We start from the raw sequence: 25,416 nt of genomic DNA on the forward strand, positions 1-25,416 counted from the left end.
ATGGTATTCCCCCCGCCCTAGAAGACTGTCTCATTTTCATCCACTTAACGAATTACATCAAGAGTTAGGTGTTGGGCACTCTTCTTATGTACCAGGGAATAAAACACATGGGAGACCCCCGCCACAGCTCACTAGGCTAATCCTCTGCCTGAGGCGCCGGCACCCCGGGTTCTAGTCCTGGTTGGGGCGCCGGATTCTGTCCCGGTTGCTCCTCTTCCAGTCCAGCTCTCTGCTGTGGCCCCGGAAGGCAGTGGAGGATGCCCCAAGTGCTTGGGCACCTGCACCCACGTGGGAGACCAGGAGGAAGCACCTGGCTCCTTGCTTCGGATCGGCACAGAGCACCGGCCGCAGCAGCCATTGGGGGGTGAATCAACAGAAAAGGAAGACCTTTCTCTCTCTCTCTCTCACTGTCCACTCTGCCTGTCAAAAAAAAGGGGGGGGGGACTTATTATCTCATAGTAGGGAGATAGACGAAAATGATGTAACAACAAACAAGATAATTTTAAGGAGCGGCAAGTGCTATGGAGAAAATAAAATAGGCTGGAGATACTGAGCAAGAACAAGGCAACTTTAGGGTGAACTGGTGAGGCTTCTCTGAGGTCATGACACTGACCTGAGAGTAGCCAGTGGGAGGCTCTAGGGAAACAGCATGCTGGGTTGAGGAGACAGAACCTGTAAAAATTGTATGACGGAACTGATAGGTTGCAGAGCTGAAAGAAAGCCAATGGAGCTAGAACAGAATGAGTGACGTGAACAGTGGTCAAAGAAGTAGGCCAAGATCAGACCATGAATTTTGAAGGCCATGGAAGGAGTAAGGATTTTAATCTAAGTACAACAGGAAGCCATTGGAAAGTCTGAAGCCCAGGAATGACAGAATCTAATTTATGCGTTTTAAGAAGTCATTCTGGTTGCTGTGTAGAGAACAAATTTATAAAGGGGCAAGCATGGAAATAGAGACCATCAACTTAGATGTCTGATTCATATTCATTTGTAAATGAATATTTATTCATTGATCCATTTGTTTATCTACCATTCTAAATTTATCTTTGCTACTAAAATAATCATGATATATGGAGCTTTTTGCTGCAAATGCTCTAGTAATCTGTGCCAGGTGTGTGAATGTCAAGGTTCTAGGAGATTAGCAAATATACTAGAAAGCCCCACCTTTCAGGGTGTGCCCCAAGTTAGGCCAAGGAACTGAATCAGCCACATACCCCAGATCCTGACTTGAGGACCATTGCTGAGCTGGAAAAAGAAAAATGTTGGCAACAGAAATGGTGGCGTGGAGGGCTTGCAATTAAAAAAATCACAGAAATGCAAATAAGATTATAAGCCCTCCACCCTGAGGCTTTCACTGTTTCAGTCTCCAATAGCAGCTCCCTGAACCATGGTAAAAGACATTCACTGCTAAAAGTTAGTGATATTTTTATATAAATCCTATGGATTCTTTCTTGGCTCAGGGCCTTTGCACATACTATTCTTTGGCTTGAGAGGCCTTCTTTATCCACTCTTAGCCTGCCCACTCTTACTCAGTTTAAGTGTCAGGGCCTCCAACACAGCTTCCTTAAACCCTGAAATCTAACCCAAGTCCCTCTTTTCATGGAACCCTGTACCTTTCCTTACAAGTCGCTATTATTTATAGCTTTAAATTCATTTGTAGCCGGCGCTGCGGCTCACTAGGCTACTCTTCCGCCTTGCGGTGCTGGCACACCGGGTTCTAGTCCCAGTCGGGGTGCCGGATTCTGTCCCAGTTGCCCCTCTTCCAGGCCAGCTCTCTGCTGTGGCCATGGAGTGCAGTGGAGGATGGTCCAAGTCCTTGGGCCCTGCACCCCATGGGAGACCAGGATAAGTAACTGGGTCCTGCCATCAGATCAGCGCGGTGCACCAGCCGCAGCACACTGGACGTGGTGGCCATTGGAAGGTGAACCGATGGCAAAGGAAGACCTTTCTCTCTGTCTCTCTCTCTCTCACTGTCCATTCTGCCTGTCAAAAAAAAAAAATTCATCGGTGGGCTCATCATCTCAGTTCCTCTGCATACTTTCAGCCCGGGAAACCACCATTCTGTAAGCTCCAGACATCCAGTCTACTTTTTCAACACTGCCCCCAAATGTCTGGCACATAATACATCCTTAATAAGTAGTTCCTGCAACACTGTTGTGTAGCAGGTAAAACCGCCGGTTCGTGTCCTGGCTGCTCCACTTCCAATCCAGCTCTCTGCTATGGCCTGAGAAAGCAGAAGAAGATGACCCAAGTCCTTGTGCCCCTGCACCCATGTGGGAGACCCAGAGGAAGCTCCTGGCTGCTGGCTTTAGCTGTTGCGGCCATCTGGGGAGTGAACCAGTGGATGGAAGACCTCTCTCCCTCTCTCTGGCTCTCCTTCTCTCTCTGTGTAACTCTGACTTTCAAATAAATAAATAAATCTTAAAAAAAAAAAAACAAAAAAAAAAAAAACAACAAAAAAAAACAAGTAGTTCCTGAGTGAATGAACATTGGAAATAGGACACCCTAAGGTAGACAGGAGTAGGACTCAGCCTTTAGCGTCTTTAGCTGTGCTCTCTGCTTTCCCTTCTAAGACTTAAAGGACTCTGCCCCTTTTACATTGCCTTCAACAAGAAAATGACCAGAGAGACAATAGAGCAATTTTTTGTAGACTTATGTTTTTAATCTTTAAAGCAGAGTTTCTCAACCGCAGCAATATTAACATTTTGGGTCGGATAATTCTTTTTTTTTTAATTTAATTTATTAATTTGAAAAGCAGAGTGACAGGGAGAGAGAGAGATCTCACATTCATTGGTTCACTTCCCAAATGGCCACAACAGCCAGATCTGGGCCAAGCTGAAGCCAGGAACCAGGAACTCCATCCTGGTCTCCCACATGGGCGGCAGAGGCCTAAGTATTTGGGTCATCTTCCACTATCTTCCCATAGCAAGTGCAGCAGCTGGGACTGGAAGCAGCACTCCAATAGAGGATGTTGACATTGCAAGTGGCACCTGAACCGGCTGCGCCGTAACACCGTCCCCTGTCCTTGCGTGGGGATGTGCCGCTCATTGTCCAATGTTAAGCGGCATCCTTGGCCTCTACACCTCGGATGCCAGGAGCACCAACTCCCAAAACTGTCTCCAGGATGGCGCTCTGCCTGTAAAATCACCTCTGGTTGAGAACCACTGTTTGAAAGTGTGCAACTGCTGGGCGGTTTTTCTCTCTTAGAGGAGCCACATTTAGAAATGCAGGTTGTGAATGATGCCTGGGTTTTAAGAGAATTCTACCAACCCAGTTGGATCAGCCTCGTGCCCATTTCTATCTTGTTTCCGCAGCACTTGCTGTGTGTTTCCTTGGAAAAGGCCATTAGTGATGGTCTAATTCAGAGCAATATTCTGATCTTGGAAATTCAGCTCCCCGGACTGCCCGAGAAGAAAGAAGGAAAAGGTGGTGTTTCTGGGGGAACCAACGCCTCCGAGACCCCCTCTGGAATTGGCAATCCCTTACAACTTTTCTAGGGGCTTGTCCCGGGGGACAATAAAAGAGACAAACAGCCCATTCTGGCATGCTTTTCAGGATCTCTCACTCCAAACAAGAAAGTCTGAGAGGCCTGGTAAAAATAAATATGGCTTAGTCCTCCTGGCACAAGAGCAGTTTCTGACAGCCAAGACTCCACTCACCCTAGGGGGTGACCCAGGCAGAGAGTGTGCTGGAAGTTGGTTTCCATCCATTGATATTCCCAGTGACTCACGGCAGCCAGGCATGGCTCTGTGCACCAGAACTGGGTTGAACCATGAAGAAGGACTTGGGATGCACATCGAAAACACAGTCTGTCTAGCCTGAGTCAGACAGGGACAGCCAGCCTCCTCCTTTCTTTGCAATCCCAGAAAAACAACACAAATCATGCCTCTGGAAAGGAACCTGTCCTTTGCATACAGAGTGGAAACTGTTTATAAATTCTTAATCCCTGACATTGCAAGCATGGGGACTGCCTGTCCTGGATTTTTGGGGACAAATGTATTCATTATACCACATGTCTCTAGTTTTCTTTTGGGAAAGAAAATACAGTCTTTAGAAGCACAGGTTGAAAGGCAAGTCTTTTTAAGCAACACATATGGAAACCCTGAGAACAACCAAGAGTGCATTAGCAAGGCGGGGAGTGGGGCTTAGAGATCATGCCTTGCTTGTCACTTTTTTCTCCTTGGGTTTTAGACTAAGGCGATTTATGTAGGCCAGGAAGGTCCACTCCAGCGCTGAGACAGTGGAAACCTGACCTGACTCTACTGCCGCCTTCAGTCGGCAAGAGGAACTACACAGCCAGAGGAATGCCTCTGTATTAGTTACCATGGAGATGCGAGTTCAACCACATTGCATCTGGGTAAAAACTTCAGGCAAAATAGTTTGGAGAAGTCCTGCACAAGAAAGAGTTAACGGTTCTCTACTGGTGCTGTTGCAAAGTCCAGTTAGGGTCAGTTTTGGTCAAAGGTGGTAATTTGAAGGGAAAGCCTGGAAAAAATGGGAAAGAAAGACATGGCAGCCTATTCATTTGGAGAAATCTCCTCTAATATCCACTTTGCGCTAGACCCAATTACTTTCCCCTCAGCTAACACGGGGCATGTGGGTCTTCCTGATGAGAAGAAAGAAATTTCATGAAACCCACGGATTATCCAAAGCCAGGAAATGCAAGCCTATCAGCTTGGAGGGAAAAGTGATACGCTTCGCCCAAAAAAACTGGGCACTTGGACAAATTAATAGTTACAAAATAATAATAATACATCAAACTGAAAAAAGTGGGAAGGCGGCAAGATTAACTCAGAGTATCAGTACAACACCCAGGAGAAGAATAAGCCACAAAGCAAAGAGCAGAGAGGAGTTGACCCAAAAGTTAAACATGGCGGGCGGGCCCCTCAGACGGAGGCCGGGGTCTTTCGGGGAGCGCCTCACCCCCTCCCTGCCCCGTCAGGGTCAGAAAGTCAAAGAAGGTGAAGAGACTAACACGGCTGATTTACACTGGCCGCCAGCAGGAGCGCCGTCTGTCGGGGCCAGCGCTGGGCGTCCGAGCCGGGGCGACAGGGCCCAGACAGCCACCTCAGGAAATGAGTAAATGAAACGGGGGAGGGTCGTGCAGTTACTTAGCCCCTGAACAACGCTGCCCAGACCGCGGCGGGGGCAGGGGGCGCAAGAGGAAAACCTCTGAAAAGGAATTTTGACAGTGAGAGTGCTGGTGGAGGTGCAGCACGCCCGGCCCCCGATGGCCCTCGTTTGATGTCGATAAAGACCGAGCGGATTATGCATTAGCGAGCGTTGCGTGTTCTGAGACATCAATGAATTCTAGACTCGGGGCCGGCAGGGGGCCCGGGGTCACGTCCAGGAGACTCGGGTCAGCTGGGGCGCTCCTCCCTTAGCGGAGAGAGAGCGGGTCCCAGAGCTGCCGCTGGGATACTTTTTTTTTAAACTTAGGGACACTGGAGTAGTAGTAATGGGGACTGGGAGGGGGGCTCTCTCCCGGGCTAGGAATGTGGGGGCGGCCCGAGGAGCGCGGCCCGCGCGGGAGGCGCCGGCGGGTGGGGTCCGCGGGCTGGGGGGCGGGGGCCGAGGGCGGGAAGGGGCCGGGCCAGCGCTGGGGGCGGGCCCCGGCGCGGTGGCGGCGGCGGGGGCTGCGGCGCCGGGGGGCGGGGCGGCCGGGCCCGGGACACCCCCCTCCCGGTCCCCTGGCGGGGCGGCTTCGGCTCTGGCAGCACTGGAGGCAGCAGCGGCCGGAGGGCGACTGGCGGGGCGCACCGGCCGCCGTGGACTCGGGACGCTTCCCCTCGCCAGGGACCCTTCGCTGACTCCCTCGGCCGCACCGCCCCGCGGGAGCCGGCGGGACCCCCGGCCGGCAGGGAGCGCCGGCGGCGGCCGCGGCACCATGAGGCGGCTGTGGGGCGCGCTGCTGCTTGGCGCCCTGCTCTGCGCACACGGTAAGCGGCGCCGACCGGCCCGCCGGGAAAGTTTGTCCCTGGGTCCGGCCGCTGCTCGACTCACCTCCCTGGAGCCGGACGGCGCGGTGTGGGGCCTCAGACCCCTCGCCCCTACTCCAAGCAGCAGCCCCGCGGCTGCGTGCCCAGGAGGCGACCAGGAGCTCCCCCAGCGCCTCAGTCCGAGAGGGGGCAGTGGTGGAGGAACTGCCCCAAGCTGGGGTCTGGCCCGGGGTGGGGTAAGATCCGAGGCGTGCGCTCGCTTTCCCTCGCTGCTCTTTGAAGAGTTGGGAGCTGCCTTCCTTTAAGGTTAAGACAGGGTCTCTGTGTCCTTGATGTGGCTGAACGTGTGCGAAGAAAGGGAGGCGCGGGAGGATGGTCGCCTACCCCGTGAGTTGTAAATAGCCTTCCTTGCTCTGGCTGGGGGGGTCTCTGGTGGACAGCGGAGAGAGGTCCCAGTGGGATCTGGGGGCTGGAGCACCAGGGATTCCTCCACTAGGGAACAATCCTCCGATTCCAGACCTGGCTCCCGCCGAGGGTCTTTGGGCGCTGCTAGCTCGCAGCATCTCCCCTCGGTAGTGTTTTGGGTTCCCTCTCTTGGCTGCGGCCAATCAGCTTCCTGTCCTGGATCCTCCCCGGGGTAAGGGGGGAGGGCGGGGGGGACATGGTTGTTAAAAAAGAGGCTGAGGAGGGACTTTGGGAAGAAACTGCTGGAAGGCTCCGGCAGATCCGTCCTGGCCGGGGTTGGAGGCAGGGGTGCCGCCGGCTCTCGGCAGGCAGCCTCCCCGCCCGCGCGGCGGGGCCTCGGCCCTCGGGGGGAGTTGAGCGGATGGCAGCCCGACTGCTGCTTCATCTGCTCCTTATTAATAACGTGTTTGGTGCCCGAACGCAACTGTTGTGTCTGATTAGGGCCCCAGTGGAATCTGCGTGCCCGCAGCCGCTTAAGACCGTGGGTGCACCCCGTGATTGAGCAGCTGCCTCTAGTTTGTGCCCGGAGATCAAACACTTTGATCTTTGAACCCCAACCCTATTCACCCACCGCTATTCAACCTGGGGAGGGGGGGCGTTTGTGGAGATCCGGATCTTCCAGTGCTCCTCCAAGTCGGGGTGAGGGGGGTGGGCTTCACGATGGGGGAGTGGGGGTGGTCCATAGACCCTGGCCTTGCACCGGCTGGCTCTTTCTTTAAGGTAGGGGAGCTCGCGTGGAAATGGAGCAGGTTTCTGAACTTGCGTGGCAGGACTTGGAGGTGATCAGGGCACTTGTTGTAAAGATCGGTTTGCCTCCCAAATCCAAAAGAGTTCTCGTGCCTGTTATTTAAACTCCCCCGTGGGTTTTAAATGGCTTTTTCCATGTCCTCCAGCGCCGACTGAGCTCTTTCTCAGAGGAGTAGTGGCCTGGCCGACCCAGGTTCGCCTTGCATCTTGTCTCCCCCTCCCCGGCTCTCTCCTAGAAGGTTATTTGTAGCCTCTTTGGCGTGTCGGGACAGCGGCCCTACTGGGGTAGGAATGTAGCTGTTCTTCCCACCACATGGGCCCCTTAAAGGGACAGCCATGCTTTTTGGGGGTTTCCCCCTTCTGGCTGCAAGGAAAGGGGATGGAACTTCCCTCTCGGCCCCCTGGAGGAAGTTTTGAAAAAGATCAAGGGAAATAGCAAGGCTCTGAAAAAAAAAAAAAAAAGGAGGAAAGAAAGAAAGAAAAAGGCCTAAACCGGACACCTACAAAGCCCAAGTGGAGATTGTCGCCTTCTCCCCTGGGGAACAGGGGAGATGGAAGGTTCAGGATGAGACTGGCCAGGGAGTAGAGTGCCCCAGAACTGTCAGAACTGTACACATTATGTCCACAGGGAGGATGGGGGTGGAGAATTGCATATATATCCTGTTTCACAGAAAGAATGGGAGGGTCCTTCGTAGCCCCTTTGGGTTCCTTTTTAAGGGAAAAAAAAAAACTTTAGTAGACACTTCTAAATCAAAGAAGACTTCTTTTGTGTACATGTGTAAGGTGGTGGCAGGAAGATCTGCACTTCACCTGGCCGGATGCTGGGCCATCTTGGAGGCCTGGACAGGACAGACTCACAATTCACCAGTGAGACTAGCAGAGCTAGGAAGCAGCACAACCGAAAATACCACTGCCAGGGTCCTTGACACTAAATTCCAGGGGCTCGGAGAGGTGACATGAGGTGGTCGATGAGTAAGGCAGACCTAACCTGACAGCCGAAAGTCAATAAAGTTTAAGGTGCTTAAGCGGATACGGCTGGAACTTGGGCTTTTCCTAGAGCCTACAGGATGGGCTTCAGGCTTTATAACACCCCAGCCTCAAAGACTTTGGAAGGAAAACTAATTGTTGGCAATAGCCATGGGTATTTTTATCCTGAGGTTGACCTTGTATATCCTGGAGGTCACTTCCATGTAAGTGAAAAGCTGAAGATTCTCTCCAGGAGTGTGGAGGGAGATAGAATTGTTTCTCAGGAGGAGTGTGAAAGAGTTCAGCTGAAAACAGTCTTCTTTCCATCTTGTTGTTGTCATGGTTGTCATGGCCATGGTTGTTATGGTGCTTGAGTGACCTTGTCCCTGGTCTGTTGGACTTGTGAAAGATGCTTGGCTTGTCACTGGTTTTGGACTTCCTCTTCTGTCCCCTGTTGAATATCAGATGACATCTTTGGGACTAGCACATGGTATTATGAATGACAGGTGCAAGGGAACTGAGTCTGGCCATGTCTGATACAGAGCACATCGGGCAAGTCCATCTTCTGGGCCCGCGCAGAACGTGGAAGGTCACAGAGGACAGGGTGTTTAATAGCTCTTTGTTCACTTTCTACTGATGCACTGTCAGTCTTCATCCCTAAGAAGAAGGAAAATGGGAGGGGTTGTTTATGTTGCTCTTCTGTTAAAGACAGAGTCAGTAGCAGGGGGTTCCTAAATAGGAACAGAGTTTCGGCAACTACTTTAAGAAGTACTCTTGTCTTTTTAAGACTGGGCATATCACATAATTATGAGACACTTCCATGGTCTTGGCTGGCTAAGTCTGTTAGTCTTCTCTACATTCCTTGACACATCTTAGCCAGGACTTTTGTCACAGTTGCCTGGGCATGGGGCATCTGGACCCCAGACTGTCTGGATTACCGTCTCATCTCTGGCAGTGGAAACCCTTCTCCTCTTCTCAGCCTGGTGAGACTCAGTGTCCTTCAGAAGACTCAGGGCTGACTGGTTGGCTTGCAGAGCCTGGAGTTTGGACCTATAAATAGCTCTGATGACTGCCTGTGCCTGCACTCTCCCTCCAACTTAGAGCTGGCACTGTCAGGTTCTCTCTCCCTAGTACATTCAGGAGCATTCCCCAAACTGGGCTCCACACCCATTCATTTGTTCATCCATTCAGCACACACATTTGTCCAGCACAAGTCTAACCACTGCACACATAGCTCAGTGAAGAAAAAGGACAAGCAGACCTGAGCTTGAACCTTGACATTGGCAATGAGTTCTTGGTGACCCTGTGCAAAACGCTTACTCTCCCCCTGGAGTTCAATATTCTTTCCTGAAAATGGGAGTGGGGTAGGAAGAGGGCAAAACTGGTAAATTATCACGTGAGAATATGGAAAAATTCAATGAGGTAATAGTACGTTGAAACTGTTCGGCACAGAACCTGACAACTACTGTGTTGCTATAGGTCTGGACTGTTAGTGAGGTTGCATAAGTGGATTGGAGATGGTTCTTGCCTTTGGAATATGGGAATCCAGGGAAGAAATAATTGTACTAAAGAAATGATTGTGCTAAAGCAGGCTTGGTCCTTCATTCTCTGCAGCTGGTTTTCTGTATTTTCTCTTTTAAAGATCTTGCCCCTTCTTGAAAACTGAATAAAACCTAAGCATAGGCCCTTCGTGTCCACACTTCTGGAAGGAGGTCTATTAAGCTGTAGCGTGGGTCTTGGGGAATCTACTCTGACTTAGTGATCCGGGGACGTGGAATTTGCTCCCAGAGCTTCCCTGTCAGGTGGTCAGGGGTGCAGCCTGGCAACCTCTCACCCTCAGGTTGCTGTGACCCCGGGCTGAGAAGTGCTAGCTGAGGTCTCTGGAAGCTGGAACAGTTTAGAATTCCAAGCTGTCCCTCCCACCGGCCTGGGAAGGGAGTCAGGCCCCAGAGCTCATAAGGTAGTAATTGCCCCAATTTGGGGGCTGGGCTGCTTCAAAACCTCCTTCCTTCAAGACTACCGTCTTCAATTAGGAGTCCTGTCAGTGTGCGGGGATCATTGACGCAGATCTTTAACCCCAGACTCACCCCCGGCCCCCAGCTCCTCCACCCCAAAGTTTGACCCCTGTGGTCTCTTTGTTTCTTCCTTTTAAGTTAGTGCCAGTGATGTGATGTTTCTGGGAGCTTCGGAAAGCTGACCGAAACCAAGAGCAGCCTTTTCAGAAAGAGCTGATGCTCTGGCGGTCATCTGACTCCATTTTCTACTCTGCATTTTTGATTTAGCAAGAAGGAAACATCCTAGGTGCCTCTGGGCACCTCTCACGCCCATCTGAGCAGACTTCATTCTGTAGCCGCACGTAGGCATTCTCATCAGTGCACACAGATGAGTGGCTTGACTGTCAGCACGCCCAGATGCCCCGGATGGCCCTGCTCCCAGTGCAGACAGGGACTTTCAGAGCTCCGCTATCACGCAGGTGAGCACGAGGAGGGAGGGGCACCACCTGAGATTCAGCTGGGGAAGGCCTGGCTGAGGCTTGCTGCAAGCCCTGACTTGGCCTACGGGAGCTCCCCCTCACCTCTGTGCAGAGTCGAGGATCAGAGCTTCGAGCCAAGCCGAGCCAAGCCGGAAACAAAAGACTGGGAGCAAACCTCCCATCTGGCTGAGAGGCGGCGACACAAAGGTGCTGCTGCATAATTTATCACCAGAGGTTTTCTGGAGCGAGCAGGGAAGCTCCTGGTTCCAGGCAGAGTCTTGGGGGAAGAGGGACCCTCCTCTGTTTGGGTATAGGGTCAGGCAAGCATAGGGTAGGGTATTGAGACTGACACCTGATTAGCACGTGAAAGAAAGAGGCTGTAAGTGCTCCAGTGACCTCTCCAAGCTCAGCAGCTCCACTTCCTGTCAGGCCTGTGGGGTTGAGAGTTGGAGGAAGTGCACTAGATTCCCCTCCCATGGCCCCAGCCTTAGGAACTGGGCTGCCACCACCTTTGCAGACACAGATGAGGACAGGAGACAACTTCTCCTTGAGGTTAACCCTAGCGGTCTAGAGACCAAACGGAGATGCCAGGTTATGCTATCCACAAGCCTAGCTTGTAAGAAAGGGAAGTTCCCTGCTTGTCTCTCCACTCTCCCCACCCCAGGCAGTTTGTTTGTTTGTTTGTTTCTTTCTTTCTTTTTTTTTTTTTTTTTTTTTTGACAGGCAGAGTTAGACAATGAGAGAGAGAGAGACAGAGAGAAAGGTCTTCCTTTTTCCGTTGGTTCACCCTTCAAATGGCCGCTACAGCCAGTGCTCTGTGGCCGGTGCGCTGTACCAATCCGAAGCCAGGAGCCAGGTGCTTCCTCCTGGTCTCCCATGTGGGTGCAGGGCCCAAGCACTTGGGCCATCCTCCACTGCCTTCCTGGGCCACAGCAGAGAGCTGGACTGGAAGAGGAGCAACCAGGACAGAACTGGTGCCCATATGGGATGCCAGCGCCGCAGGCAGAGGATTAGCAAAGTGAGCCTTGGCGCCAGCCTCCAGGCAGTTTCAAAAAGAAGATTCAACTACAGGGCTCAGAAAAGCAGTACAAGTGAGTGGCTCAGAACTGTATTTCTCTCATATGAGAATTTCTGTTCTTTTAAGGATGATCTTTGGTGACCATTTTTGTACCACAAACTGAGACATGTGGTCTGCTAAGTACAAATATACTTCTGGGTAGATAACCTTTTGAAGAGCTTTCTGTACCCCTGGCATTAGGATAAGCAGTCAGAGTGTATTACTACATTTACTCCTCAAAATATCCTTATGAGATAAGCACTGTTAGATGCCTCTCTTACAGGTGGGAAACTGAGGCTTAGAGCACACCGAGGCTTTGTGATCTCACAGCTAGTAATTAACTGAGCCAAGATTTGAACTCAGAGCCCATTCTGTTAAACATCCAACTCATACTACCTTTCAGAGCAGATTTTTTTTTTCTTTTCTTTTTTTTTTTTTTTGGACAGACAGAGTGGACAGTGAGAGAGAGAGACAGAGAGAAAGGTCTTCCTTTGCCGTTGATTCACCCTCCAATGGCCGCCGCGGCCGGCACGCTGCGGCCGGCGCACCGCGCTGATCCGATGGCAGGAGCCAGGAGCCAGGTGCTTTTCCTGGTCTCCCATGGGGTGCAGGGCCCAAGCACCTGGGCCATCCTCCACTGCACTCCCTGGCCACAGCAGAGGGCTGGCCTTGAAGGGGGCAACCGGGACAGAATCCGGCGCCCCGACCGGGACTAGAACCTGGTGTGCCGGTGCCGCTAGGCGGAGGATTAGCCTAGTGAGCCGCGGCGCCGGCCCAGAGCAGAATATTTTAAATAGAGGCCATCACAGAAGCTGAAGGCTGCGGAAAAAATCTCTATTTTACATTGACCTCTTCTCTTTGTAGACATCTCAGTGAATCCCAGTATATAAGAAATTACTCTCTAAGTGCTTTTTGATTGAGGGAGGCTTTAAAAGGCTTCTAGAAAATGTGATTTGTTGCACCCTGAAGCCAGGTGTCTTACTGTGTGGACCTTGTGTTTTGAGATAAACTGCAGAAGAAAGCAATAAATTGTTTTGAAATTTATTATTATTATTTCTTTTTTTGAGAGGCAGAGAGAGAGAGAGAGAGAGAACTGTCATTTATTGGTTCACTCCCGAATTGCAGGCCTGGGCTGAACTGGCCAAAACCAGGAGCCAGGAACTCCCACAGGGTGGCAAGGACTCAAGCCATCACCTGCTGCCTCACAGGGTTGGCATTAGCAGGAAACTGGAATTGGGAGCAGTGCTAGAACTGAAACTCAGGCGCTTAGATATGGGATGTAGACATCCCAGCCAGGGCTTTAACTACTAGGCTAAATGCCCAGTATTTTGAGCAACCCTTCACAGTGCGCAGCCGTGTTCAAGTCCCCTTGGATTTGTGCATTGTCAGCTTCTGGGTAGGGTAAATAAAATGTTGAGAACCTGCATAGAGACAGCTTGATATCAAAGCTATATCACTGGGTTGAGAGAGGGGACACGTCTGCATGAAGATAATGGGGTTAGTAACAACAACAATACAAGAGCCTCACACTACGAACTTCATACGTATTCTCCATTTAAACCTGCCAGCAACCCTATGAAACAGATACTATTATTGCTCCCATTTTACAAAAGAGGAAATGAATATTTTTCCACATTACTCTGTGCTTAAGGTTCTGAATTTTCTCTCCTACACTCGCCTCCTAGGAATTAGTTGATGGTAAGTTAGGCAAGGATAAAGGATACCATGTGCCTCACTCCTCCAGAGAAAGGCCGTGAAGCAGGACTGGCCGTAGTACTTACTCTTTTCCACTTCTTCATGCCAACAGCGTCACTGCTTGGCACACAGAAAGGGTTGCAGACATCTCAGGCCCTAAAGTAGTTCTTAATCACAGGGCGACTGGATAAGACAGTTCTGGAGTGAGTCAGATCTCTAATAGTAATAACAAGAACCATCATGTATTTAAAATTATTTTAAAAGATTTATTTATTTGAAAGGCAGAGTGACATAGAGGAAGGAGAGAGAGAAAGAGAGAGAGAGAGAGAGAGAGAGAGAGAGAGAGAGATCTATATCTATCTATCTATCTATCTGAAATGACCAGGTTTGCGCCAAACCAAAGCCAAGAGCCAGGAGCTCCATCAGGCTGTCCCACATGGGTGGCAGGGGCCCAAGCATTTAGACCATCTTCTGCTGCTTTCCCAGGTGCATTAGCAGGGAGCTGGATCAGAGGTGGAGTAGCCAGGATTTGAACCAGTGCTCCAAGAGGGGATGCCAGTGAGGGCAGCTTAACCCCTTGTGCTACAGTATCAGTCCCTGAGCTGTCACTTATTGAGCCCTTAGCATGTGCCAGGAATTATGCTAATATTTTATGAATTAGCTATTTTAAAATGTATGTATTTATATGAGAGAGAGAATGTGAGCATGTGTGAGTGCTCCCATCTGCTGGTTCACTCCTTAAATCCCTGCAACAGCCAGGACTGGATCAGGCCAAAGTCAGGAGCCAGAATTCAGTGTAGGTCTCCCACATGGATGTCAGGAGCGTGATTGTTTGAGCCCTCACTGTCACCTCCCAGGATTCACATTATCAGGAAGCTGGAATCAGAAGCTGGTTCTTTAGTGTGGGACATGAGCATGTTAACCACCAGGCTAAAAACTAGCCCCATGATTTAGCTAATTTAATTGTCATAACATCCATCTGAGGTAGAGACTCCTATTATACAATTTTTCCTCATGAGAAACTAAGATATAAAGAGATTAAATAACTGCCCAGGGTCAAATAGCTGGGAACTAGCAGAGCCAGAATTGACATCCTGGGAAGTTCTGTTCCATGTTCTTAACATCATGCTCTTCTGGCTCCTAACCCTCCAGGCTGACCATTAAGAACTTCCCTTCTATGTTTAAGAGGACAGTAGAGGACTGCATTTGCTGGGACCAGTGTCTGATGTCCCCCTTGGAGAGGCCCACAGAGGAGAGGACTTTACCAGGCACACCAGCTGAGTAAGGCTAGCCTCCAGGGAGGGATCGGGGAATAAAAGGGACCATGGAACAAAAATAAGTCGAGTCATGGCTTGTCATTCTCACTGCCTGGGAAAACGGCAGATGAAAAGGCCTCTTTCAGGACAAGGGTAGGACCAGGACACTGCCTGGAAGGGAAGATTCCTGATCTCTTGAGTGCTGGGTTAGGTAGGAAGTAACGACTTTTATTTCTATTACTCTGGGCCTCTCTCTTCCATGGACTCCAGAGGCATCTAGAGGAAGGTATCACTCATTCATTCATTTAACAAACTATATTGACCATCTACTGCATACCAAGCATTGAACTCTGTGCACTGAGTACAAATACAAACTATGTCTCTCACAGTTCCAACTGCCAGAGAGCTATAGTCAAGGAAGAGAGCAACACGGAAGGACCTCTCTGGCGAAGAGCAGGGGCTTCCAGCTCAGCCAGGGTGGGGTGGGTCCAGGTGGGACAGCCTCAGGAAAATGGCCCACTTCCTGCCCTCCTGTAGCCACCTACTTGGCACTTACCCTTTTTTCTATCAGTGCTAATGTCGTTTAGGCAGGTGCCATCTATAGGTCTCTCCAGAGTCTGAGAGTCTCTTGCATGAGGTTAGGTCTGTCCCCCGTGGCTCCATGCCATCTTTCAGTTTTGTCTTGATACTGGAGCATCCCTTTCGGTGAGAGGTGCTTGCGAAGAGCTGCTCGAGGAGTTGAAGTCAATGCTGTGTCCCTCAGTTGGCCTGGATGTAGTTTATATTTATTTCAAATGACTTAGCCCCATTAGAAAATGTTTATTGCCACCAGTGGACAGGAGGAGAGAGAAGGGCTTGGGCAGGTTAGAAGAAAAATGTCCATCATTTTTGTGAATGATGATTCCTCTCTTTCCCATTGTAACCCTAATCCCTTCTGTGAGGGGTAGCCGTCATACTCCAGAACACTCAACAGGGCGCTTCTTAAGCCTTCTCATCTCTGGTTCAACTGGAAAAAGCTGCTCTGTAGCTGCGCGCACTCACTGTTCTTTCAGGTGCCTCCATGTGACAGGTGTGGTCCACCTGCAGTGGAGCATTCTATGCAGTAGGAGACAGCGGTGCCTCTAGACCCTTAAGAGTGCCTCAGTGTCCCCTGGAAAGCTTATTGAAAGTGCAGACTCTGGGATCACACTAAGAGAAGAGGACCAGTCTGAGAGTCAGAGTGGGGCTGCCACCCTGGCTCTCCTACTTCCCACATGATCTTGGCCAAAGCAGGTGACTGCACATGCCAAATGGGCACCATGTGACTGCTCTGAGCGAGAGCAGAGCGAGAGTGCCTACAAAATAATCTACAAACATAACATGCAGACTGTAAAGAGGAACTGAAGAATAGAATTTCATGTCAGAAGACCTGTTCCTTCCTGGATCAGTGCTGAGACACTGCTTCCCGAGGACTGGGATTCCAACCTTTTCCTGATTCTCTCCTTTACCAGTAGGCAAGGGAGGTTGGTCTTTACCTTAGTAGTAACCAGAAGGGGGCATCTGGGACTCATAAACTCGCTGCGTATTTGCTAATGGAGAATGCATAAAGAAGGACTTAGACCTTGCGGCGCCGGCACACCGGGTTCTAGTCCCGGTTGGGGCGCCGGATTCTGTCCCGGTTGCCCCTCTTCCAGGCCAGCTCTCTGCTATGGCCCGGGAGTGCAGTGGAGGATGGCCCAGGTGCTTGGGCCCTGCACCCCATGGGAGACCAGGAAAAGCACCTGGCTCCTGGCTCCTGCCAGAATCAGCGCGGTGCGCCGGCTGCAGCGGCGGCCATTGGAGGGTGAACCAACGGCAAAAGGAAGACCTTTCTCTCTCTGTCTCTCTCTCACTGTCCACTCTGCCTGTAAAAAAAAAAAAAAAAAAAAAAAAAAAAAAAAAAAGAAGGACTTAGAAATTAGAAATTTTTTCTTTCTGATCTTGGGGTTTTTGGAGACTTGCAAAGTAGCACTACCGTCACCTACCTGGGTGTGAATGCTGGCCCCAACCCTTGGTTCCCATGTGACTTGTCTGTAGACTTCTGTGTTTCACTGGCTTGGACTATAAAATGGTGATGATAATAACAGCGCCTCAATCACCTCCAAGGCTTGTTGGAAGCTTCAGTGATAGAGCATATGAAGGGCACTTATAAAAGAACTTGGGAGCCTGGTGCTATGGCTTAGTGGGTTAAGCCACCACCTGCTGGACCGGCATTCCTAGATGGGCACTGGTTCAAGTCCTACCTCCTCTACTTCTGATCCAGCTCCCCGCTAATGCGCCTGGGAAAGCAGTGGAAAATGGTTAGATCCGAGGTCCCTGGGTGTCCAGGGAACTTGCAGTGTGGCTGTAAACAGCTTTAGAGGCCAGAAACAAAGCCTGAGTGCTATAACTCAGCACTTCTTAAAGTGAAGGCTGTGTCCTGCCGCCCACAGTCATTTGTTTCTTTACTCATCATTCTTTTCCTTAAAAAGGGTTAAAAAGCTGCCCTTTATGATCAGAGGCAGGATTTGAGTAGAAAAGCAGAATTCCACCGCTGGGGATTCCTGAGAGGCAGTCATTGTCCAAAGGAGCTGGCTTGTTGGAGAATAATGCGTCTGTTTCCTGTATGAATGCCCGAGTCAAGGAGCTGCCTGACCGGTGGCTGCTTGACCTTCAGCACCGCACTGGTGTTTAGATGTTGCTCTGACCTGCAGGAAGTCCTGACTCCCCAGCCGCCTCAGACTAACTCGATGCCCACTCCATGCACTCCATGGAATGCTTTGTTCCTGAAGTCTGCCCTGGGAACTCAGGACTCCTGTTAGCACTGGGCCAAGGGCAGGGTGGGGCGGGCTCCTCTGCCTTCTCCGTTCCTTTTCTTTTCTTTTCTTTTCTTTTCTTTTCTTTTTTTTTTTTTTTTTCGACAGGCAGAGTGGACAGTGAGAGAGAGAGAGAGAAAGCTCTTCCTTCCGTTGGTTCATCCCCCAAATGGTTGCCATGGCTGGTATGCTGCACTGATCCAAAGCCAGGAGCCAGGTGCTTCCTCCTGGTCTCCCATGCAGGTGCAGTGCCCAAGCACTTGGGCCATCCTCCACTGCCTTCCCGGACCACAGCAGAGAGCTGGACTGGAAGAGGAGCAACCGGGACAGAATCTGGCACCCCAACCGGGACTAGAACCCAGGGTGCTGGCACTGCAGGCAGAGGATTAGCCAAGTGAGCCATGGTGCCAGCCCTCTGTTCCTTTTCATTTGCCCCAGATCCTGCTCTTCTTGCTCTCCCCATCTTGATGCTCAGATTATTTTTTTTTAGGATTTATTTATTTCCTTGAAGGTCAGAGTTACACACAGAGAGAAGGAAAGGTAGAGAGAGACAGAGAGAGATCTTCCATCTGCTGGTTCACCCCCCAGATGGCCACAATGGCCGGAGCTGTGCCAATTTGAAGGCAAGAGCCAGGAGCTTCTTCCAGGTCTCCCACGTGGCTGCAGGGGCTCAAGGACTTGGGCCATCTTTTATTGCTGTCCCAGGCCACAGCAGAGAGCTGGATCAGAAGTGGAGCAGCCAGGACTCAAACCGGCGCCCATATGGGATGCCAGGACTGCAGGCAGCGGCTTTACTTGCTGCACTACAGCGCCGGCCCAGATGCTCAGATTCTTAAAAGCAACGTTTTTGAAAAAAAATGTAGCCCTCATTTCCCCACACTCTCACTCTCCATTTATTTTGCATCTTCAGTGTGCCAAGGCATAAGGTTAGTGTCATCATCTCTATTTTCTTCTTTATTTTGTAGTCTTTGTGTGTGTGTGTGTGTGTGTGTGTGAATGGGGAAATCGGAGTGCAGGGAGCTCAGTGACTTGCACGAGGTCTCACAGCTGGTGGGTGGAACTCAGGTCTGTCTGCTCCAGGACCAGTGCTTTCTCTGCTCCCTTGTCTTCAGTCCCCCTTTCTCCTCTCTGTTCTTGTCACCCCTTGGGCCATGGATGCCGCCCTGGTGCATCTTCATGGCCTCCTGAATGGGGCTGGAAGCATTTCTCAACCTCTGTGGACATCGTGAGGCAGGCGGTTCTTTGTTGTGGTTCCTGTGCTGTGTTGAGCAGCATCCCTGCTTCTACCTACTAACTGCCAGCGGCATTGCCAGTCATGGCACCCAAAAATGTCTCCAGACATTGCCAGATTCCCCTGGGGCAGGCAGGCATCTGTAGCTCAGACCCACTGATTACCTTCTCTCTCCTTTTCACCACGAAGGGGGTCTGGGCCCTGGAGGGCCTTGTCACAGGGGACATTCTGTGCCGCTGAGTGCAGCCAGAGTTGCCGTGATGAGCTGGTCATACTACCAGAGTGTCTCAGACTCTGGAGTCCAGGCCAGAGTTAGAGAGGCCCTCACCCCTTCTCAGGGACTTCAGAACAGGCCAGAGAGGATGGTGCTGGCGCTGGGACTGGAGCCGGGGCCGGCAAGTCTTCAGCGGTCCCCTGGGGAATAATCCTCTGTCCTACATTTGCAGAGAGACTTGGAGAGGCAGGAGCACTGGGCTTGGACTGTGAGGCATAGGAAGATGGCCTCCCCTTGGCTTCTGCAGCGCATCCTTAGGGCAGCTGCTTCCCTTAGCACGTGGAGGGGGAGGGCTGCACTGCAGGCGAGAGAGCCAGGTGGGAATCAGTGGTCTTTACTGCAGAAATGTGCCTTCTTGCCTCTAGCATCAGAGGTCCACAGGTCACAAAGGCCATGCCTCCGTTCTTCCATTGTTGCAGGTTAAGAAAGCTCTACCTTGGCCAGTGCCACGGCTCACTAGGCTAATCCTCCACCTGCGGCGCTGGCACCCTGGGTTCTAGTCCCGGTTGGGGCGCTGGATTCTGTCCCAGTTGCTCCTCTTCCAGTCCAGCTCTCTGCTGTGGCCCGGGAGTGCAGTGGAGGATGGCCCAGGTCCTTGGGCCCTGCACCCCATGGGAGACCAGGAGGAAGCACCTGGCTCCTGCCATCGGATCAGCACTGGCTGTAGCGGCCACTTGGGGGTGAACCAATGGAAAAAGGAAGACCTTTTTCTCTGTCTCTCTCTCTCTCATTGTCTAACTCTGCCTGTCAAAAAGAGAGGAAAAAAAAGAAAGAAGCTCTACCTTATGCTCACACTTAACCCTTGGGGTTGAAGTGGAGAGGGAAGGGACTCCTCGCTTTTGCAGGGCTTAGCAGCACACCCTTCCACTCCAGCCCCGAGCTCTAGGCTAGGCCAAGTAAGTACAACATGAGGTGAGGATGCACATCAGGAAGATGGGCCAAGAGGGAGAAGCTGGGCGGGGCGAAGGAAGTGGGGTGACGATGTAGAGCAGACTCCTTCTCCGTCCAGCCCAGTCTGAGGGCAGAGCCCAGTGAGGGGAGGAAGAAGAGAAGAAAGCAAGGGGGAGAGAGGAGCAATGAGTGGTGGCCCCCTCCTTCCCCAGCTGCAAGCAGCCCAGCGGGTTAGATGAACGCTGCGAAGGGGGAGGGTGACCCTGGCAGAACCCTTTGTTCCAGCTGAGGCTGGAGCAAGGGCACCGAGCCATTCACACGCCATCCCAGGGCATCCTGCTGGGCATGCTGGGGAGGGGGCACAACAGCCGGTCATGGGACTTGGCCAGGCAGATAGCTTAATGCTCAATAGGGGAACCCGGCTGCGTGCTGCTGAGGCTGGGGGAGGGGCTTCATCTGCCATCCTTCCTCTGGGCTGGGGCTGGTCCCAGGGACTCTGCCCTGAGGGGGCCTGGTCCCGCCTCCGCCAGCCTCATTCTTCCTGCTCTGAGGGACTCAGAGCAGCACCTGCTGCTTCCTCTTCCCCTCTGTGGATTCCTCATCCTAAAAAGCACCCGCATTTCAATTCCACTCTTCTTACTCTCCCTGGTCAACTTGCCAAGGTCTAGTCCAGAGGCAAAAGCATCCTTGTCTCAGCATCGCTCTGGACAGGTTATGGTCGCCTCTCCACATTACCCCTTCTGTGCCCAGCTCACCTTCTGCAGGAGCATCAACCCCCTGGGTGGCATGCTCGGCCCCTGGGCCTTTGCAAATACTTTGAAAAAAAAAAAAAAAGCCCCATCATAGGCCAGGTCCCTGGATGTTTGTGAGCCAATGGCCAATCGAGTCTTCTGGACCGTTTATGCCCTGGAGAAGGGAGGAGGCCCAATTACGTCATCCACATTTTCTTCGTGGGTCTCTAGGTGACAGAACCCCTGGACTAGACTCCTCCACCTTTCCCTAGAATAGGCTTTGGTTGAGCAGAAGCTAAGTCCTCTCCGGTTTCTCTTCCCTCTGCCCAGGCCTGGCCAGCAGCCCTGAATGTGCTTGTGGCCGGAGCCACTTCACGTGTGCCGTGAGTGCCCTTGGCGAGTGTACCTGCATCCCCGCCCAGTGGCAGTGCGACGGAGACAATGACTGTGGGGACCACAGCGATGAGGATGGATGTAGTAAGTACCTCCCAGGGGTGATGGGAAGTGGTGGAGGAGGGGCAAGGCTGGTGCTGATGGAGTGCTCTGTGCATCAACTGTGCCAGACTTGGAGAATTGAGCTCTTTCAAGGGTGACGATGGTCGGCAGACAGGTGACTGCTCCACAGTGTTCACGGCTCCAGCCCTCTGTATTTCTACTGGGCACTTCAAAAAGTTCATGGAACGTGGCATTAAAAGATGTTTATTTTGCCATAGGAAGACTGTTGAAATGCACACATAGTTTCTTCATAACATTCATTTTCCTTGAACTTTACCAAAGACCCCTCATCTGTCCAGTGAAACAAACTCTGGAAAAAGTGTAGAAGAAAACCCCTTTGAAATAGCAGATGGTCTGTTTAACTAGATCTTTCCATGTTTATGTAAATATGCATGTGTGGACTGAATATTTGTGCATTTAAAAGATGTAGATACTAAACACGGGTGCGGATTACTTCTGTGTTCCTTATTTTGCTCTGCAGTCTAACACACTTTTGTAAAATAACATAAGCTTCATAAGAAGTCTTACATTCTGTTTACATATCCCCTTCTCCCTAACCCATGCGCAGAGGCCATGATGTCCTGGCCTGGGTACATAAAAATAGCACTGGCGAGCCACTGGTCTGGGTGTTGGGGTGAGGTCTCCGACCCGCAGCCTCTCTAGTGAGAACGGAGCTCCTCCCTGGGCCTCATTAGCCCTCACCTGTTCGGCTAATTGTGATGATGACAAATGCTTCACTTTCATGCAGCTCTTCCCTAGGCCTTCTCTGAGCCAAGAATAATTATCCCCATTGTACAGTCAAAGAAACTACAGCTCGGAAAGGGCAAATGGCTTGTCTGGTGTGAAAAGTAATGAGTTCGAGCCCAGATGTGTCAGTCATCACATCCGTGGGAGAAGAGGAGAGAGAGTCCTCCTCTCTCTTGCTCCTGTTTTTCTGGCTGCTTTCTTGGTGTTCTTGACATTGCTCTTCCTCGCTGGCCCTGGGAGTCCCTCAGTGCCATGCTCTGCTGAGATTCTTGTTAGGTTATAGGTTCTGCTGAGCTTCTCTGTGCACTGGGGCAGGCGTAGGAGTCAGTGAGGGGAGAGCGTAAGACAGAGAGGGGAGTGTGGAGCAGGCGGTAGTGGGAAAGGACTTCCGGCTGGGTGTAGGCTGCCTGGAGAAGTTTGCCAGATTGACTCCCTGTCCCCTTCTCTCACCGGGACTCAGTGCTGCCCACCTGCTCCCCTCTTGACTTTCACTGTGACAACGGCAAGTGCATCCGGCGCTCCTGGGTGTGCGACGGGGACAACGACTGTGAGGACGACTCGGACGAGCAGGACTGTCGTGAGTGTTGGTGGGGGAGGGGCGGGGGGGGTCTGACAACGCTCCATCAGGCTCTGTCAGGAAAGGATTTTCCGTGAGGAAATGGTGCCCTGGGAGCCTTTGGGTTTCGGCTCCTGGTCCTGTGCTTTCCCAGGAGCTTGCTGGCTCCTTTGGAGCCCACAGGCAGCACTGGGGCTGCTTGGCTACTCTGGAAGGGTTTACATTGGGCTCCCGGGCACCGGGCGCCCTGCCTGTATCAGCCCGACTGCTCTGTGCCCACAGCCCCCCGCGAGTGTGAGGAGGACGAGTTCCCTTGCCAGAATGGCTACTGCATCCGGAGCCTGTGGCACTGCGATGGTGACAATGACTGTGGTGACAACAGCGATGAGCAGTGTGGTGAGTGAATGGGCTGCAAGGAGGCAGGCAAGGTGGCTGGTGGGAGGTCTGGCCATGGCAGGAGGGAGCAGCAATGGCCCCAAGCCCTGCCAGGCCTTGAAACTGAACCAGGGATCTGGAGCTGGGGGGGGACATCCTGGGAACCCTGGCTTTCCTGGGAGAGCCTGCACTGAAGCTGGGTGTCTTCCAGGGGCTGGGTCAGCACCCCAAGGGCCAAGTGGAGCTGGGTGTCAGGGGCGATGGGGAGACGGTTGCCTCTGGGACCCCCTCAGGAGGGCTGTCCCATTGCATCCCCCAGACATGCGCAAGTGCTCCGACAAGGAGTTCCGCTGCAGCGATGGCAGCTGCATAGCTGAGCACTGGTACTGCGATGGAGACACAGACTGCAAAGATGGCTCCGACGAGGAGAACTGCCGTGAGTGCCCCCGCCCTCAGGCTGTCGGGCTGGGTGCGGGCAGAGGGCTCGGTCCCATGGCTCAGGGCAAGGCTGAGCAGTGTCTGTACAGGGGCCAGTGGGTGGGTTCTCAGGGAGCAGCCCCTCCTTGGCCTACGTTAGGATGGAAGCAGTTGCCCACATGGGGTGGATCCGCCTGGCTCTGGGAATCTCTGATGGAACCTGGTGACGTCTCACCTCAGGAAGGCTCCTACCTGAGCATCTTGCCCATCGGGGGAGTCAGGGCCTCTGCGCCCCGGCCCGAGTGACCGCCTCTCCTCACCTCTGCCTTCCTTCCAGCCTCGGCAGTGCCAGCGCCCCCCTGTAACCTGGAGGAGTTCCAGTGCGCCTACGGCCGCTGTATCCTCGACATCTACCACTGTGACGGTGATGACGACTGTGGAGACTGGTCGGACGAGTCTGACTGCTGTGAGTGCCCCAGCAGCTGGGAGGAGGGGAGGCCAGGCCAGGAGGAACCCCTGGGAGGCGAGGCACAGGTGGGTGGGAGCTCGGGGCGGGGGCAGTTCCTGGGTTCCCTGGGCCTCCTTGGACGGAGCCAGCGTGCTGGGGCTGGGCTTTCTCGTCTTCCATGGAACACTGAGTGCACAGACTGGCTAGAGACGTAAAACTTGTGTTTCCCCAGCCTCCCACCAGCCCTGCCGCTCTGGGGAGTTCATGTGTGACAGTGGCCTGTGCCTCAACATGGGCTGGCGCTGTGATGGTGACGCGGACTGCGACGACCAGTCTGATGAGCGCAACTGCAGTGAGTGGGGGGACAGCACCGAAGGCTGCAACTAGGGAGTGGGGTTGTTGGACAGGACCACCATGCACCGTTGTGTGGGTTGGACACTGCACAGAGGCGCAATATCCAGTCGGATACCAGTCATATAGTAGATACAGCCTCATCATGGCCTTTTCCCGAGGATGGCAGTAAAGAGCCTTGAGGCCTGATTCCCACAAGGATGCCCCATAGACCAGCTCACACTGGTATTGAGAAGGGTGGCATGGGTGCTGACATAAGCTCCAGTTTCGGGTGGCAGGGCAGAGTTTGAGGCCGAGCGAGGCCAGCCTTTCACTAGGCCTTTGCTTTGCCCAGCCACCTCGGTGTGCACGGCAGAACAGTTCCGCTGTCGGTCAGGCCGCTGCATCCGCCTGTCATGGCGCTGTGATGGGGAGGTCGACTGTGCAGACAACAGTGATGAAGAGAACTGTGAGAACACAGGTGGAGTCTCCCGGGATTCCCCCAGACCCCTTAGCCTCTAGTTGGAGTGGGGGCCACGGGTGGAAAGAGGGTGTGACCGCTGCCCTACCAGTTTGCCCTGGAGGTGCTATGTTTAGATTTTCCCATGCTATGGATTTTCCTGCCCTTCCCAGTGACCAGGGTCAAACTCAGGTGCATCACTGACCTGGGGCCCCGGGGGCCTGAAACATGGTATCAGGGCTATGAGTTACGAATGCCGCTCACATCCCAGCCCACACACAGCCAGAGCCTACCTCTCGGGAGCTGACAGCCCATGCCCACACCATACCAGCCTTACAGAGATACATTGATTGTGTCCCACATCCCGTCCCTTGCCTTGTGGTGCCCAGGGGAGAGCACGAATGCAGACATCAGCCAGCCCTGTCTGAGCTGTTTCCTGCCTTGGACCCCGACCCTCCCACCTTGTCTCATCTGTCTCCAGCTCGCCCTAGAAAATGACAGGCTCCATCCTTTTGTTGACCCAAGCCCTGCCCCGCTGTGACCTGACTCTCCCTCCCTCCCTCCCTCTCCCTCTCCCTCTCCCTCTCTTTCTAGGAAGCCCCCAGTGTGCCTCGGACCAGTTCCTGTGTTGGAACGGGCGCTGCATTGGGCAGAGGAAGCTGTGCAACGGGGTCAATGACTGCGGTGACAACAGCGACGAAAGCCCACAGCAGAGCTGCCGTGAGTGTCCCCAGCGGGCGGACCTGCCACGTGGCTTGTGGTTGAACCCCACCCAGAAGGCTCAAAGGGAATCCTCCCTGGGGACTCTCGGAGCTTTGGGAGCTGTGCTCCGTGGGCCAGGTGGAATGCCAAGTTGGCTGTCTGGGGGAGGATTCTGGGCTCGACTCCCAACTCTCTGCCTTGGCTGGCACAGGGCCCCGGACTGGTGAGGAGAGCTGCACTGTTAACAACGGCGGCTGCGCCCAGAAGTGCCAGATGGTGCGGGGAACAGTGCAGTGTACCTGCCACACAGGCTACAGGCTCATGGAGGATGGGCGCACGTGCCACGGT

At 52.7% G+C, this 25,416-nt stretch overlaps 1 protein-coding gene across 6 annotated transcripts in view; it reads left to right on the plus strand.

The window, feature by feature from the left end:
• The first annotated feature begins 5,612 nt into the window (after positions 1-5,612).
• LRP4 (LDL receptor related protein 4) overlaps positions 5,613-25,416 on the plus strand; it is a 54,790-nt gene continuing 34,986 nt past the window's right edge. For 4 of the 6 annotated variants that reach the window (XR_016229846.1, XM_089327053.1, XM_089327057.1 and 1 more), the window contains exons 1-10: positions 5,613-5,939; positions 20,869-21,015; positions 22,241-22,357; positions 22,619-22,732; positions 23,031-23,147; positions 23,466-23,594; positions 23,809-23,928; positions 24,262-24,387; positions 24,961-25,086; positions 25,280-25,414. Coding sequence is in view for 3 of the 6 variants with exons in the window: in XM_089327053.1 (XP_089183179.1) it covers positions 5,888-5,939; positions 20,869-21,015; positions 22,241-22,357; positions 22,619-22,732; positions 23,031-23,147; positions 23,466-23,594; positions 23,809-23,928; positions 24,262-24,387; positions 24,961-25,086; positions 25,280-25,414 (1,183 nt within the window). In the remaining 3 variants the exon portion in view is untranslated. Of the gene's footprint in view, positions 5,940-20,868; positions 21,016-22,240; positions 22,358-22,618; positions 22,733-23,030; positions 23,148-23,465; positions 23,595-23,808; positions 23,929-24,261; positions 24,388-24,960; positions 25,087-25,279; positions 25,415-25,416 lie in introns of those variants that run through there. The other 2 variants (XM_089327059.1, XM_089327061.1) reach the window with 2 other exon arrangements.

The sequence above is a fragment of the Oryctolagus cuniculus genome, chromosome 1 (genome assembly GCF_051225735.1).
Source record: "Oryctolagus cuniculus isolate XC-2025 breed Fujian yellow rabbit chromosome 1, ASM5122573v1, whole genome shotgun sequence".
In the NCBI taxonomy this organism is placed as follows: domain Eukaryota; kingdom Metazoa; phylum Chordata; class Mammalia; order Lagomorpha; family Leporidae; genus Oryctolagus; species Oryctolagus cuniculus.